We start from the raw sequence: 17,292 nt of genomic DNA on the forward strand, positions 1-17,292 counted from the left end.
TTATTGGATTTGAAAAGGATTGCATAATAGGACAAGAATTGCTTAATTTTGTAAATCTTTATGATTATACACATTGTATTATTTTATTATTTACCTATGCACCAACACAGCAAGATAAATTCTTGTACATGTAGACTATACTGTACGTTATCTGCCAATAAACCAAATTCTGATTCTGATGAACACACACACACACACACACACACCCATGCTCTACAGTGCCCTCTTTTAATATCATGGTCAATTTACGTATAAAAGGTTGTACTATATTTCACTGTACTGAGGGCGTGGGTTATTATTACGTAGGTTATTATTACGTCACTGTAATGGACCAATAGACTGTCCGACACACAAAAGAAGGCGTGGTTCAGGAGACTCAAGAACCGATTTAGCCGGCGAACATCGTGGCACGAGCAGGATGTTGTTCATCGGTGACAAGACTTCGAGGTTTTCTCCATAAAAACAGAAGATACGCGAATAAGATAAAGGATAAATCTAAAGACTTTTTTTTATTTATTAGTACGTCAAAATTAGGTTAGAAACTCAGCACACGAAAGTAAGTGCATAGAAGTATTATAGCTACAGTTTTTTTTTACAGTAGCCTATACATATAGGTCATTTTATTTGTTTGTTTGTTTGTTTGTTTGTTTATTTGATAACGACACAAAAATACCCAAGGACCAACGAGAAGTACCGCGTTCACAAGTTTGGACTCGCCACGATGGAAAGGGAGAAGGTAAGGAGGCTAACTGAGGCTCTGTAGCTAAGCGAGTTTACTAAATGTTAATTATTTACTAGTTATTCTGCTACTTGGTCTGTAGATATTAAAGAATAATATATGTTTTTAATATGTCTTATAATGTGTTCGAGTTAAAAACGTTGACACAAAGTGCTAAAAGAGGAATGAATCTCAGGATAGCTACATTAGAGCTAATTTACTAGCATGGTGGAGTTTTAGTGACGTGATGATGGGTCAGATATAGATATATAGTGTGTAAAATGTGCCTCCAACACACTTAAAACGTAAATGATGATGTTACGTGAACTGTAGGGTCGTTTTTACTAAAGATATGGCAAGTCTTGAGTGTCTAAGTAATTGGACTCCAGATCTGATCACGTCCAGAACCGCACATCACGGTATGTTTCTATGGAGACCATAGGCATGTATAATGACTGTAGTGAGTGTAGAATGGAGTGAGGAGGTGTGTGTGCTTTTGCACGTACTCACAGACCCTCTATTCTTCAGGATCCCCATCACACGTCACACATATATATATATATGACTTCCGGTTACCCGGCTTCTATGAGGTGATCGGACTGAGCTTTATTATTAAAAAGGTTAAAAAGAAGGATCATTAATATCATTAGGGATTATTATTAGCCTCAGTATTGATAAACCATCAGTGTTAATTTGATGACATGCTGTTGTAAGAGAGTTATAACTAGAGATGCTTCTTAGGGTAGGAACAAGTGATATCTTAACATCACAGTCTAAATAGGCTGAAGTGGTGCAAAATATTCTCATATAATAAAATAATATATATATATATATATGTATATATATATATATATATATATATATATATATATATATATATATATATATATATATATATATATATATATATGTGTGTGTGTGTAGAGAAAGAGAGAGAGATATATATCTTATATATCTTATAAAATATAATCATATTTTCACATTTATTTCTTCAGCTCAGTCAGCTGATCAAACCTTTTGTAATTCCAAAATAATTATCAGAGTGGGCAAATAAGACCCTCCGGACACTCCAAAGAACAGAAAAGAAGACTTGACATGGGCGAGAGATGGATTAGCATAAGTCGAAGAGATCGTACGAGACTAACAGATGGTTTGATGTGGCATTCCTCACACAAGTGTTAGCCACTTGCATCGTAATACTACATAAAACTAAAATATGTCAATACTACTAACTAATAACTCCATAAGAAATGTTTTTGGGGAAATTTACAATGTTTTTATGCTTTCGATTGTAGTCTAAGACACATCACGGATGTTTAGTTGATGACTTTTTAACAATGAAAATTTTGCTTTAGTTGTAGTATAAGATATATTGAATTTAGGTTGTTGACAATGGATTTTTTGGGGACGTGCTGGGAAATGGTCTCCTTAGGGAGAACAGAAACAGCTGTTTGGTCGAGACAGGAGAATACAGCTCAGCCACAGAGCTAAGGTCGCAGAGCCACTCACTTCTCATAAATGTTTAGCTGAGGTTCACTCTTCCGTACATGAAATACTTAAAATAAGTAAGATCCTCATGCTTATGCTTTTCTTACTGAGTTGTGCTCGTGTGAACTTGTGTGAAGGGGGGGTGGGGTGGGGGTGTGTGTGTGTTGTGTGGGGAGACTCGCTTCCTGTTACTATAAGGCACTGTGGTACATTACTTTATATGAGAGAACTATGTGGTTTTTTGAGGCAGCATTCACCTTTTCTGTCTCTTTCTACTAGCTGAACCCAAATCTTGACACTGAACTTTCACAAAACGCGTTGTTGCTCTTAATCCTCACTGCAGGCAGTTCAACAGAGTGCAAATGCGGCCCTTTGTATTTGTGCTACGACATGTAATTACAACAGGTGCTATTTAACAAGCTAAAGGATGAATAAGCTACCCAAAATATTATTTCAGATTTCATGGTACTCAAAGAGGTGCTGTTGTGGCTTATGCAACCTCATAAGAGAATGTAATTACTTCTTTTTATTCAACAATAGTACAGATGCTTTCCTTTTCACGTCAGCATTCCTATGACGCATATTCTTATATTTCTGAAAACCTAATGAATAGATTATGAAAATGTTATAGGATGAAATAAGGCGGCATGGTAAGTAATGTAGTAATATTCAATAACAAACACAATCTGTGTTTGTATAGTTGTAAAGTAAAAGTCCAGCTCTGTTTTAGGGCTGCTGTCTGCATGGGTTTTTTTCACTCGACAATTACCAAGTTCCTTTAACCAGCACTGGCAGTGTGTTGGTGGAAAATGGATGCCAATGTTTTTTTTCGGTGATGGGAGGGAGTGAGAGATGGCGGACGTGCCGAATGTGGTGTCACTCTGACACAGAGCTAGACAGAGTTGGAAAAGAGCGAACATGATACTCAATGCTAAGGTGTCTCACTCATCAGTGTGCCTCACACAGCACTAGCACCAGGCTAGCATTATCACCCAAACAGTAAAATTGTTTTACACCATTGTCTGCATCAGTTAATACTGATGAAGTAATACTGGTAAAGCTCTGAGAGGCTCTTTTTATGTAAGAATCTTCAGCTCCTCGTGTTTCAGATGGGAACTAGAAGATGACTATACGTGAATGATGCAATCTCTGAGTGTGTTGCGTAAAGTTACGACCTAGCTGAGTCATATAGAGAGAGCTTTGTTCTGACACCATTCCCTTAAAAAAATCATTAAGAAAACGGCTTATTTATTATTTATGTATTCTTGTTATTACATCAATATTATGTGTATAAATTATTTTCTAACAACAGTCACCTTAACTACTATATTTAGTCATTACTGAATACCAAGGCAGCCTGAAACTACTGTGTTTCTTTTGTATACGTTTCTGGAATTCCTTTGAATTTCCACCCATCATTTAAACAACCGGATTAAGTTCCTCCATGGTGACTGTTTATTACGTACTTTCTGCGAGCTAGCGTCAAGTCTTCTCAGCTGCCTACGTCACACGGCACGGTTTGAGTAAACTAAGAATTCAAGTGCAATAGGCAAGACCCAGAGTGCCTCATCATAACATTGCACAGGGTTTATTCACCGATGTGCACGGCCAGTTAAACCTGAAGATCTTTATTGCTACTAATGTGGCAGGTCAGCTGACATGCTACCTTGGTTTGTTATGAGGAAAAGAAGCTTGAGTGCCGGCTTGTTATCGAAATAGAAAGCTGGAGTGGACTCATTAAAAAAGTCAGGATCATATTAACAGTCATATAACTAGTTAATAGAATTTTGTTTGCCTAAAACTACTTATTTAAAGAAAGATGATTCTAATTGTCATCTAAACCAATTGCAGACCATCACAAAAACAACAAATGTATTTGCATGCTGGTTTGATTTTACTGCCTCGAACCAGTCCAGTAGTGTTAGTCCCAAAAGAAGAATGAGGATACTCTTTATGGTATTCCTTGTACGTATAACCCCTCTTACTGCAGAAAGTTCTTATCACACTGATAATTCTAACAGAAGAAATGTGAGCTTCCTGGTAGGCTTTCGTGGAATGGTACACTATAAAACCATTCTAATGAATAATACATCACCGGCAGCTCAGCTGATGGACCTGAGTGTTCACAAGAACTCTACCAGACCGAGAAGTACAGAGAATGAGGAACAATCCTTCTATAGTGTGGTTTAACACTGGGTGTGTTTACATGTGCACCATTAATCGGATTACCTGTTATCAGATTATATAATCAGTCATACCAAACAGTACCATAGTTCATGAATCAGCTTATCAGGGTTTAACAATTAAAAAAACTCACCTGGATTTTAAGTTGATTATTAGATTCTTTATTCTTTAACCTGATAATCCTTCGTTTTTCTATAATAGTGAATGTGAGGAAACATGAATAGTTGGAAGTAGGAATCGTGTAGAAGGATACGATTATAAATAAATTTAAAAAAAAACCTTAACAAGCAAGCCTAATTTTTTTTACATCAGCAGTCGTAAATTTTTTACATACATCATATGCAGCCTGCTTCATGTTTTAGAGACATTAACTCCTGTCTTCCTCAATTAGCTTTCATTTCATTGTGGAGCTTCGCTGCGGCCTGTCCGTGTTTACCTCTCGTGTTTACCTTTCTGGGCCCTCAATTTGCATTGGCTGCTGACAAAACCCATTCTCAGCAAAGACACTAGCAGATTATGTACCAAGATTGTATGAGGAGAAATGAAATTAGATTCCTTTCTCACACACGCATATATTTTATTTGCCAAGTGTTGAATTTCCACATTCTAGCGGGGTGTCGGACAACCGAATGTAATTATATTAAAAAGCAATCTAATAAGATTTAAAGCAAAATGAATAAATATAACTTGGTAAATACAAAGAACTACATGAACCTTTCTGAAGTGCAAGATGTAACGTTAAACCTTACATGCGGAAATGTCTTTCTTTATTATGTGCTTGTATGTGTGCATGTCAGTATTGTTTTTTTTGTCTATACCTCTTGTAACTTAGGATTAAAATGTCAACGTGACCATGAAGCTTTTCATATATAAACACTCCTGTCTTTCGTAACACAAGCGCCAAACTCCATATTTAGAATTCTCCAGAGCCGAATGTCTCTTAAAGAGACACACCCAGCGAAATATCTTCTGCTTCCAGCATTGTTGTGAGAGAAGGAAGGATATAGTTAATGTTTGAAAGTTGGCCCAGATACCATTTGTTTCCGAATTCATGCCTCAGAAACCAGACGGTAACTGACGGTGCTGTTTTTTTGACATTGATAACATTTATGAAAATTCTTTAGCGCTGTAGTGCATAAAGTTTGAAATAATACTGATTTTATTAGGGCTGTCAAAGACCAGATGAAAATTTCACATAATTAAACATTACGTTGGCAAATGATCCCCTGGAAGATGCTGATAACACCCTGCTCTTCGATAACTCTACACACTATATAGACATGTCACAGCAAGCAGAAGCCTGTTTGTTACACCTGGGTGATAAATGCTTCTCAATACAAGATTTTAATGGACCATGAAAATTTTACAGTGCAAGTAACTCTACTTCAAGCTATTACAGGAAGGCATGCTTTTTTCTTTAGCACTGCAACAATAAAGTTGATAATGTATTCACTTTTATTTATTTTATTTCGTTTACAATAATAGGTAGTATCATAACTGTCTGTACAAGCAGGTTTGAAGGTGCCAAATAATCAGCTACTAAAACAAAGGGAACGGGCAGGCCGAATTATAATACAACATTTTTGCTGTCAGGTTTAAAAGTAATACTGTTCCTTTAAGACTTCTTCCACAGAACTTTACTTAAACGTGTGTGTGTGTGTGTCAGTGTGCACACACAAAGTAACATCCTGTACTTGAGATGGTTGAACCACGTCATCATGGACTCCCTGGCCTCCAGCAGCCTTTGGGCATGCAGTCTTATTGGGTGAAAGCCAGTGAAGGGGTGTTTCTGCTTCATGTTCTGAGCCACTCAGGCCATGTTCTACAGTTTGTCTTAGTGGTTGGGACCTTATGTAAAAAGAGACACACAACTACTTCAAAACCCATGCTGACTTTTTTCAAAACATAATTGGTGAGGACTATATTCTCCTCAGGGCTTTGTTTACATTCCCTCTGCTTCATGCACAACACACTCCAGCTGTTAAATAGTAGTTAAAGCACCTCCTCTAAAACTTTCTTTCCTTACAAAGACCTCACAGACTGTCAACGGAGGTGCTCCTTTAAGAGATAGCAATAGCATAAATAAACTAAGAACCATGTTAGGATTTCTTGCTTTATGGATCAGATTTACAGTCTACGTGGAGTATTTATAGCCATGGATGAACATGGGTGTTGTAAATGATATGGTGTGTATCATAGTGTCATCTTAGTGCGAACTAATCAAGGTGAAATGAAGGTTAATGGCTGCCATGAAGGTATTTCAACTTGACTACAAGCTCAGTCAGTATGTAAACAATGGAAAACAGGCATATGATGCCACTGAGTGTAGTTCAACATCTTAAAGCAGATTCATATTTCAGGAACTCTGGGGAGGACTCACAAAACATGTACTTTTTGTATTAAAGCAGAGACAGCTCTGTGAAGGACAGTATTGTGTTCATGGTTATTTGTCAACCAATGTCATGTCCTACTATTTGGGCTGGTTTACTGGCAAGTTGCAAAGTAGCTCTAAAAATAAATATACTGTTTGTAATGGGTTTACAAAGAAATGCAAACTTTTGACTAACAAATGTACAACTAAAGTTTGCCCACTATCAGTTTACTTAGGTGTGAGTGCATTCCCACCTTTAATTCCGGATTAATTTGTACATGTAAAATTGTATGTGAGATAACTGATTTATTTTCTTTCTATTTTCAGTTTTTACTATTGATTAATCAGTCTCTGTTTTTTTTTATTTTTTTATTTCCTCCTGCAGAAAGTGACCTTTCAGCTGTTGCTGGCTGTGGGAACAGCTGTGATTGGATCTCTTCAGTTTGGTTACAATACCGGTGTCATCAATGCACCTCAGAAGGTGAGCTTTGTACACACACACACTCACACACATTTGTTTCATTAACGTTTACAGAAAAAAAAAAACACACCCCAACCATCCCTATGACTCCCATAACCTACACTGCCCCCTGACAGAAATATCTTATTTTACGATTTAACTTCACACTCTCTACCAAGATATTTATTTAAGATGTCCAGCTTGTCCAATGGCTCCAATGGAGTCTGTGCACTCAGACATATGTGTTCCAGCTCCAGCCTGTCAGGACTGTATGTTCCAGGGGTCACAGAAACACGTACTTGTCAACCTTCTGCAAATCCAAGAAACACCCAGAGTTTTACTTAGTTTTAGTGTCTTAATACACTAATGTATGTATTAATGTATTATACACTAATGTATACACTAACCTCCTTCATTTTAGTTAGTTAGTTTTTACTTCAGTCTTATATTTCTTTGATAAATCTGAGTGCTGTGGGGAGAATAGTCAACTTAAAAGATAGAGAAACAAGGTGTTCACAATACTGCTAAGGGCTCAGAGGAGGTCTATAAACCCAGATAGGGCAATTTTTTTTCCTGGATGATGAATGAGGTCCAGATATTGGGGAGCACACCTTCCATTTACTGAAAAAAAAAACAATTGGGTATTTTTTTTTTTTTTTTAGCAAAGTTTAAAGAAGAGCCTGGATTATCATTTTGAGAAAGGTTAAAATCTACAAGACAGTGTCAATCTAGCAGCTAACTCTGTATTAAAGTGTGTTAGGCATGTTGGGAAAAGCAGAGGGAGGGGGTAGGCAGTCTAGCCAAGGACACAGAAGCTCGTTGATGTGAGTATGAGGCCACGCTGGCAGTAATATACGGGAACTAGTGTAATAAACCTCACACACACACAAACATATCCTGTTATGGACCTGAAATATCTAAAAGGAAGCAGTGATTCATATAAAGTGTATGGAGGAAGAAGACACAGGTGTAATCCACAGTAATGAGGTCTCTTAACAAATGGGATGGCACAATGAATGAACACAAATTAATTTGGAAAGTAGTGCTTAACCTTAATTACTGCAGTCAGGTGGGCTCGTAGCTTCTCCAGAGGTGAGCACAGCAGTAAGAGTAAGCTAGTGATATGGCCTAGACTCGGCTGCTCCTGTCCAGAGTGTTTCTGATAAGATTGATAGATTTCATATCAGAAACACAGATCGTCGGCACACACATGCAATAAGGCAAACATGCATTTACAGACACTATTTTTGATAGAATAAATACATTTAATGTTATATATATTCAATGTCAAGCAGGCTAAAAGTTGGATTTGATTAGATTCAATCTAAAAGTGTGATCACTTTTTCTCTTTCTTTCTCTCTCCAAGTGAATGCTGGTAAAATTTACTGTAACTTAACACACCACCTTGTGAAGATGTTATAACCAATATGCTGTGAACTTTAAATGTAGACTCTGCTCTACCAGTGTTTACCACACTATGCATCTAAATGCTGCAGTTGTTAAAGACACTTTTAAAACCTTTAATGTTTATTTTGCTTAAAATGTGTTACTTATAGACGACATATGCTTTGTAACATGTTCTACTGTAGAAATCTACTGTAATATATCTAAGTGTTCACAGGGGAGATATTCATAACAGAGGCACATGACGCATAGATATACAGTATATTTTGACGATGACATAGACAGGACTTGTTGAACTAAAATGCGGAAATCTGATCTCCTTGAATAGTTTCTCTGCCAAGCCTCTCAACAGCACAACATAGAACAGTTCCTGTAACACCTCTCTGCGTCTTTCTACACAGGACATGCAAATATGCATTGCTCCTCTCCCCTTTCCATAAATTCTTTACCCTACTATAGAAAGCAAAAAAAATGGGTGACAAAAGAAAAGCACTAGTAAGAGCATATTTTTCTTCTTGTAATCTGTAATCGCCTTGGTGTTTGTCAGCACAAGTGTTCCATTGAAAAGGTTGAAAGGTAACCTGAGTTCTCGTCTGACATTTTCCTCATCCAGTCACACGGCACCAACGGCAACAAACACATTCGACACCAAAACACTGAGCACGTTGTTCAACGCCCTCTGCAGGACAAAGACTGTATTAATATCTTTCTATAACATACTTGTTGGACCATGAATGTTGGAACAGAGAAGAAGCATTCCTTTACTTATTTGGTTTTGTAAAATGACTGCGACATTTCTAGAGATTTATGTGCATGGTTTGTGTTTGTGCTGTAGATCATCGAGAGCTTCTACAATGAGACATGGTTTGACCGATATGGTGAGGCCATACCTGAAGCAGCCCTCACATCACTGTGGTCTGTCTCAGTGGCCATCTTCTCAGTAGGGGGGATGATTGGCTCCTTCTCCGTTGGTCTCTTTGTCAATCGCTTTGGAAGGTAAATTCAACCAACACTCCTTTTAGCATTGTGTATCTTGCACTAATGTCACAAATATTTGGTGTAGAAGTCAACATCAAACTTTTGATCTCCATTTTCTAATCCTTGCTCTCTGCATTCTGCATTTCTACAGGAGGAACTCAATGCTCATGGTTAATGTGCTCGCCTATATCTCAGCAGCACTGATGGGCTTCTCTAAATTGGCAGCCTCATGGGAGATGTTAATCATGGGCCGTTTCCTGGTGGGGCTTTACTCTGGCCTTTCCACTGGGTTTGTACCCATGTATGTGGGTGAAGTCTCACCCACTAACCTCCGTGGGGCCTTGGGAACTCTGCATCAGCTGGGGATTGTTATAGGCATCCTGATAGCACAGGTACACCTTAGCCATACCATGACAGAGTCCAAAAAGTCTAAATGTATTCTCTTCTCTATCTATCCATAAACATAACCATAGAAATGTACATAAAGAGGTGTAATCAGTTCTAATCTACCAGTAAACCATGTTTGATTCTGTGGTATTCACTATACATAAATACAAAAAGAAATGAATGACTTGACAAAAGAGGAACTAAGCATATGACTGTGTTTTGTGTACACCGTAGGTGTTTGGTCTGGATGTGATCATGGGCAACGCCACGATGTGGCCCTTCCTGCTGAGCTTTACCTTCGTCCCAGCACTGCTTCAGTGTTTCCTGTTACCCTTGTGCCCAGAGAGTCCTCGCTATCTCCTCCTCAACCTCAACGAAGAGAGCAAAGCCAGATCAGGTACGCGCACACACACGCACACACGCGTGCACACACACACACACACACCATGTTTAGGTTAGGTAAGGCTTCTCCTCCACAAGGGTTGTGATTGACTCAGAATAATACAAGAATAATAAGTAGAAGTTGCTTTTGTTTTGTTACTACTGTCAACAAATTACTGTCCAAACAATATAAAAGAGTGTTACTTACTTTAGAGCAGACATATAATATACCGTAAGTGTGTCATATCAGCAGTAAATCTCCTACCCAGCAATCATTTCCATATTATTTTATTATGTATCAATGGTTACATACTGTATTTGTTTCCGTATGTAGTGTTGAAAAAGCTACGTGGATCGTCAGATGTGAGTTCAGACATGCAGGAGATGAAGGAGGAAAGCAGGCAAATGATGAGGGAGAAGAAAGTGTCCATCCTAGAGCTGTTGACCTCTCGAATTTACAGACAGCCTTTAATCATTGCAGTCGTACTGCAGCTGTCACAGCAACTGTCTGGCATCAACGCTGTAAGCACACACTCACTCACACACACACACACACACACACACATTGTGTTTCATACACTGTGTGACATGGTCATAGAATAAAAAGTCTCCTGGGCTTAAATAAATGAAGGTTCATTCATTCATTCATTCAACTTTAGTGTTGAACTATTTTGTTCTGGGCATTGAATGTTGATCATATCCCAGAAACACTGGTCACAAAACCCCCTGGATGTGATGCCAGTAGACATGTAATGCAACCTTGCTTTTGCAGACTTTTGTATTTTGTCACTGAAGTGTTGACTTAATGAAATATACTTTACCCAATAACAGTTCGTATACTCCATATTACCTTATAAACACTGCTTGGTGTGCAACCTAACAAAGCCAAAATATTGCATAATGTATTTTAAGCACTTACTCTGTATGGCTCCAACACAATGCTGGATAAAAACTGATCTGTGTACAAAACAAAAAAGCACCCGGATTAACATAACATTCCTATACCTGTCTCATACAAATAATACAAAAGTCGTACATGTTGCACTAAATCCTGTCTTCCTGCAGAAGATGAAATGTATTTGATTTGGCTGATGATGTTGTTTATTTGTGCAGGTCTTCTACTTTTCCACGAGCATCTTTGAGACAGCTGGTGTAGCACAACCTGTGTATGCCACTATCGGCGCGGGAGTCGTCAACACGGCGTTTACTGTGGTGTCGGTGAGTCATGAGAGAACACATCTCACAATGTCCATGTGCTATGGAAAACATAGATCATTTAATTAACATCTAACATAAGGTGTACTGCATGGTGCTATGTATTGTAAGTTTATTGTGTCTTTATCTTGTCACTTCTTCTTTACCACAGCTGTTTTTAGTGGAGAGAGCTGGCCGCAGGTCACTACACCTAACTGGACTGATGGGTATGGCTTTGTCTGCAGTCCTGATGACAGTTGCCCAAGCACTGAAGGTATGATAAAACACACACATACACACACATACATATTGTCTTCTATATAGATCAGAAAACTACGGGCTTTCCACAACTGAAATATGCTTCTCTGTCACATGTATCTCAACCTAGAAGTATATATTTGTTCCTGCATATCTTTTTTTACCTTTTCATTGACAGTCAATACTGAACAGGCAGGCAGTGGTTACTGGCAATTGTTTATTTATTCTGTTCTCATGTATATGTTATGTGTCAATCTCACAGGTACAGGTCCCGTGGATGTCATACATGAGCATTGTTGCTATTTTTGCCTTTGTGGCATTCTTTGAAATTGGACCAGGCCCCATCCCTTGGTTCATCGTAGCTGAGCTGTTCGGTCAAGGCCCTCGGCCTTCTGCTATCGCTGTGGCTGGTTTCTGCAACTGGACGGCCAACTTCATAGTGGGAATGTGCTTTCAGTATGTGGCGGTAAGTCACCAGCATTCTGATAATTATTTGATTGTTTAGTTGAACTGATCCATTTCAAATTTGTGGTTCATGGAAACTTATATAACATATTTCTCTCTCTCTCTCTCTCTCTCTCTCTCTCTCTCTCTCTCTCTCTCTCTCTCTGTCTCTCTCGCTTTCTCTTTCACAGAACCTCTGTGGTCCATATGTCTTCATCATCTTTACGGTCCTGTTATTGATTTTCTTCATATTCACGTACTTTAAAGTTCCGGAGACAAAAGGCCGGACATTTGACGAGATTTCTGCAGGTTTCTCTCAGCAAGCTCCCGCAGGCATGGAAAAGCCACCTGAAGAGATGAGCAGCCTGGGGGCAGATTCTGAGCTCTGAGTTCGACTTCCTTCTTTTCCTCACACTCACACACAACTATTGAGAGAAGAAAATGAAGACTGGAAAACACATTTCTCTCTCTGCTGAATACCAGACTGTTCAATGCCCATTCATTCGTTTTCATGCGTGTGTGAAATATATATTTCTATATTTCCTACATTGTTTTATATGTACATGAGAAAATGTTTTACTTTTTTAATCTTTATATCTGTTACCTTGTCTCTTTTACAGAAAAAAAATATTTTTATAATAATCATTCCTGATGTCCACCAGCAAACTTGTATGAAGGCCTAAAAAACCTGGCCTTAAATGCTTTAAGTCAACATACTGAATTCCATGTAACTATATTTTTCTTTTATTCACTTCACGGCCTTTTTTAATGTGAAGTCAATGACTGGATGCAGAATTGGCTTTTGAGAGGAAAGAATAGGGAAAAACATTCATTGTGGCTCTAATGGAATCTCGATTTTTAGACCTGTCATTTCTGTAAAATTACATACATATTGCATTGATTTTAGAGCTCCGTTTACTGTGCAGCTTGTCCCAAAAAACACTTGGCCCATAGGTTTGTGTGTGTGAGTGTGTGTGTGCATGCCCCTCAATTGTTGAACAATAAATTCTTTAGTCCTATGTATTTAAAATGATGAATGTATTAACATTTTGACGTGTTCTTTAAATCTTCCTAAAAAATTGAGTTGCACTGACTTTAAAGAACATTTTTAAATTACTAAGTTATCCTAAGCATGTATGTAAACATGGCAGTATATCATGAATACTGTAGGGCAGTACAAGAGAATGCACAAATGAACTGTAATAACTCGGACTGTCATTGGTGGCTACGTCAGTACACCCAGTACTAATGACTCCACACTGCAGAGATTTGTTTATCAAGTGTTTCTATATGGTTATATTAGTTAATATTAGGGCAGTGTAGGCAAGTACTGTATCACCATGAAACCACATTTTAAAAGCAACTAGCATGTTGACAGTTTTAGAATTCCTATATTACAGGTCAAGTTTTTTTATTTTTAATAATTTCCTGAAGTGCTTTTCATCAGTCACGTCTCCTCTGATCTTATTCACATATATCATTGTGAGTTTTTGTGTGTTTGTTTGCTATAAACTAAAAACCATTCTGATGATGAAAGACGTGATATATTGATGATTTCCACACTTCTCATGTCTAGCAATACTCACATTCATAACATTTTAAGTATGGAATATCTAACTTGTAGTTTGAATAACAAAAGGTTCATGTGTCAGGGTGCAGGGTACAGTTTAAGGGATTTCAGGCTAATTGGCAAACACATTCCAGAATGTGTGTGTGCGCATAGGTGTGTGTGTGTGGGTATGTCTTTTTGCATCATGTCAACATGTCAGGGATTGGCTCAAAAGATGGACTTGATGAATACTGTGTAATTTTCACTGTGGTTTTGTAGACTCCTTGTCCCTGAATGAACCAGCCTGTATCATAATGGACACAGGGTCAACTTTCCATTGCCTTAACACAGAAAGCAGCCATGACATTATGAGTAAAGAAAAAAAGAAAACTGTAAATACATAAAACAATATTTCTGTATTTCCAAAGCCTTATAGGTTTTTTTTTTTTTTTTTGTACAACCTTTTTTTTCCAGATATTATTTACTAGATTATATTGCAATACTGGAAATGTAGTTTAAAATGTTAACTTGTATAGTTGCTGGTAAATAGTATTGTATTTATTAGATGCCTAATTTATTTAGTTTTTGGATTTGAGTATGTTGTTTATTATCAATAAAAGAACAATCTCACTTCTTTAAACTGTTTGTTGTTTAAGTTGAACTCTTCTTTGAATAGCATTGGAACCGACTGCAACTCTTTATTCCAGACACTTGGAGGCAGAATTTACCCAAATCATCTCTTCAGACCCTTAAACCCTTTTTGTACCGAGTTTAAATTTCAGATGATTATACAGTAAGCACAGGATCAGATAAACTGCCTACTGCCTGAGAGCGAGTCAAGACTTTAGTGTTAAAGGGGTCAAGACTAAGTCATAATCAAGTTCAAATAAAAGTGATTCCAAGTAAAATCAGATAGCATTTAGAGGCCACCCATTTATGCATTTGTGATTTATCATTGCAGTGATTATTCTGTGTTTTTTTTTTTTTTAAAGTCAACCAAGTCCATATTTAGTGAGACCCAAGACCAGTATATGTAGAGAGAGTCCAGTCCAGAGTCCAGTCTCTAAATTTAAATGCCAAAAATTCCAAGACAAATCCATGTCAATACTAAATAAAATCTAAAGACCAGAATTAAATCCAAAACCTGATTTGTCATACAGGTCTAAGTAGAGGGTTTGTGTAGCAAATAACCTGGCAACTCAGTCTAGCTCACACAACCAAACCCAGTTTGAGAAGCACTGGCCTAGACGACTTGTTCTGAGCAGGTGTTGCCAGTGAACAGGCTGTAAAACTGTTGGATAAGTTACAGACACTCATAAAAAACTCATGCTGATTATCTGGGAAACTTTCTCTTAACAGCAGTCAAAATCTCATTGTTTGTGTCAAACAAGTTGTGAATTTTTTGTAACATTACAACAGGAGATCATGACTTACTCTGTGCTCAAAGTGATGCTCACAGCTCCAGTGGTTTTCTCTGTGGGTGAACCCAGAGGATGGTAGGCACTAAATTCCAGGGGTTTCGTTACCACGACGTAAAGTGGGCGTGTTTCCGGAGTTCTTGGAAAAACGACTTCTTTCAAAAAAAAAAAAACAAAACAGCATACTACGAAGGACAAAACAGTCATACATGTTGATTTATTTTAGAAAACAAATAAACAACCAAAAACTACGGTTATGGTTAGGGTTAGGGTTAGATTATCAAATATGCCACGCCTACCTGATGACGTAACAATATCTGTTACGCTGTACTGAAGTCCCTGGAAATAAGTGTCTGCTGAACGAGGATGATGCTGAACAATTCCAGGATTTGCTTTTTTTTTCATTGGTTGTTGCGTTAACATCTTACCTGACTGTCACTCTCAATGCGTGACACTTGAGAGCCCTGTAGTGAAGCTTGATGTCTATTTCATTAGATTGATCTACAGTCTTTTATGCAAACTAGCGACACTTAATTCAGTCAAGTCTGTTAGGCCGTCCACTGAATTATGTCTAAAGTATTCTTAATGATCACATTAGCCTAAATCATTCTCTGAATATGAAGCTGCTAGCATTTTATTTCAAATCTCTGCAGCAGCTCATCAACAACTCTGAGCAAATCACTGGGCTTCAGCTTCCAACCTTGGAGGAGATTTACTACTTTCGCTCATGTTTGAGGAGTACTACTATGGCTCCTTTGCACTCCTGACATCCAGCAGATATTACAGAAGCGGGTATCTCAGCTCTGAATCAACCTTTCACTAAACCTCTCTCTAAACTGTAAATTTCCCCAGGCACATTCATGAGCTCAGAGTAGCAGCCTACATTTGTCTCTTACTGCTCCTGAGAGCTCTTATCAACACTTGCACTATAGACCATTCTGTTGACTCATGTCAGTTAGCATGTCAGAACTTACCACCATTGAATGTCACCATGCTGCCTATTATAGATTATTATATAGATTATTATAGATTATAGATGCCTATAATAGATTAATATAGATTATTTATTTATTCGTTTATTTATTATATATATTTCTGGGTGTCATGGATGGCTTGGACTATGCCATTCCTGAACACCAGGGGGACTTTCTGGCAGGCTTTGTTTGTCTTGTGCCATGTGTCTTTGTTTTTGTTTAATGATCACGTGTTTGCCCTAAACTTTATGCATTCCTACCCCTGCACTGTTCCTCGTGTTTTCCCAATTACCTTCCCTATTTAATCCTGTGGTCCTTAGTCTCTTTCTTGCTGTGTCCTTGTCGGTGCATCCTGTTTCTTGGAGTTGTTCTCTGTTTTATACTCTTGTTTTTGTTTTTTTGTCCCTCATGTTTCCTTTAATAAAACCCTTGTTACCTTCCATCCCTGCATTTGGGTCAGATTTTCCACCTGTTTCCTGATACTTGGAGTTGCTTGGCAAATTTTATTGTACAAAGACAATAAAGGCTTATTAAGCAGACTGGGATTTTAGGAATAATTGTTTGAAAAGTAACCCACAACCCTGAGCATGTGTTTGACTCTGACAGCAATCTGAATATTGGTATTTAACCAGGGCAACTAAAAAGATCAGGTCAGTCAGAGATTATGAAATACAGCAGCTCATTACCCTCATCACCAGCATGTACAACTCAGAGATCAGTCATGTCTATCAAACGATTGGAAAATCAATAACCATGTTATGTTTCTCTTGTAAAAAGGAGCTTGGTATGTAGCGCAGCATTGTAGATAGAACAATCAAATAAAAACAAAACACATTTACACAAATCACATGAAAATCATCCATAAACAAGGTAATAGTATTATTGTTATACTATTTAATCTTCTGTTTCTTTCATCACAGACATCTACAGAAGCTGAAGAGTTGGTAGTTGTTCTTACTGAGGTGTGTCTAATGCAATTACTGAAGGAGTCAGTACCGCCCAGATCACAACCGCCCAGCGCCTTCTCTGTCAGAGAAACTGACTGGTGAATAAAGTGCCCCATCATCTCTAATGCTGTTGGGAA

The 17,292-nt window shown here is 37.8% G+C and overlaps 1 protein-coding gene across 2 annotated transcripts; it reads left to right on the plus strand.

Moving 5' to 3' along the window:
• The first annotated feature begins 405 nt into the window (after positions 1-405).
• Positions 406-14,456, plus strand: slc2a1b (solute carrier family 2 member 1b). 2 transcript variants are annotated; one of them, XM_060868101.1, is made up of 11 exons: positions 414-556; positions 679-736; positions 7,147-7,242; positions 9,461-9,621; positions 9,755-9,995; positions 10,225-10,387; positions 10,706-10,893; positions 11,485-11,589; positions 11,738-11,839; positions 12,086-12,289; positions 12,459-14,456. In XM_060868101.1, the coding sequence occupies exons 2-11, from the start codon at positions 722-724 to the stop codon at positions 12,654-12,656; spliced, it is 1,473 nt and encodes a 490-aa protein (XP_060724084.1). In that variant the 5' UTR covers positions 414-556; positions 679-721; the 3' UTR covers positions 12,657-14,456. The 2 variants fall into 2 exon arrangements, with proteins under 2 accessions (XP_060724083.1, XP_060724084.1); XM_060868100.1 differs by having other exon boundaries at positions 406-736.
• The last annotated feature ends 2,836 nt before the right edge of the window (positions 14,457-17,292 follow it).

Source organism: Tachysurus vachellii, chromosome 4 (assembly GCF_030014155.1).
Source record: "Tachysurus vachellii isolate PV-2020 chromosome 4, HZAU_Pvac_v1, whole genome shotgun sequence".
In the NCBI taxonomy this organism is placed as follows: domain Eukaryota; kingdom Metazoa; phylum Chordata; class Actinopteri; order Siluriformes; family Bagridae; genus Tachysurus; species Tachysurus vachellii.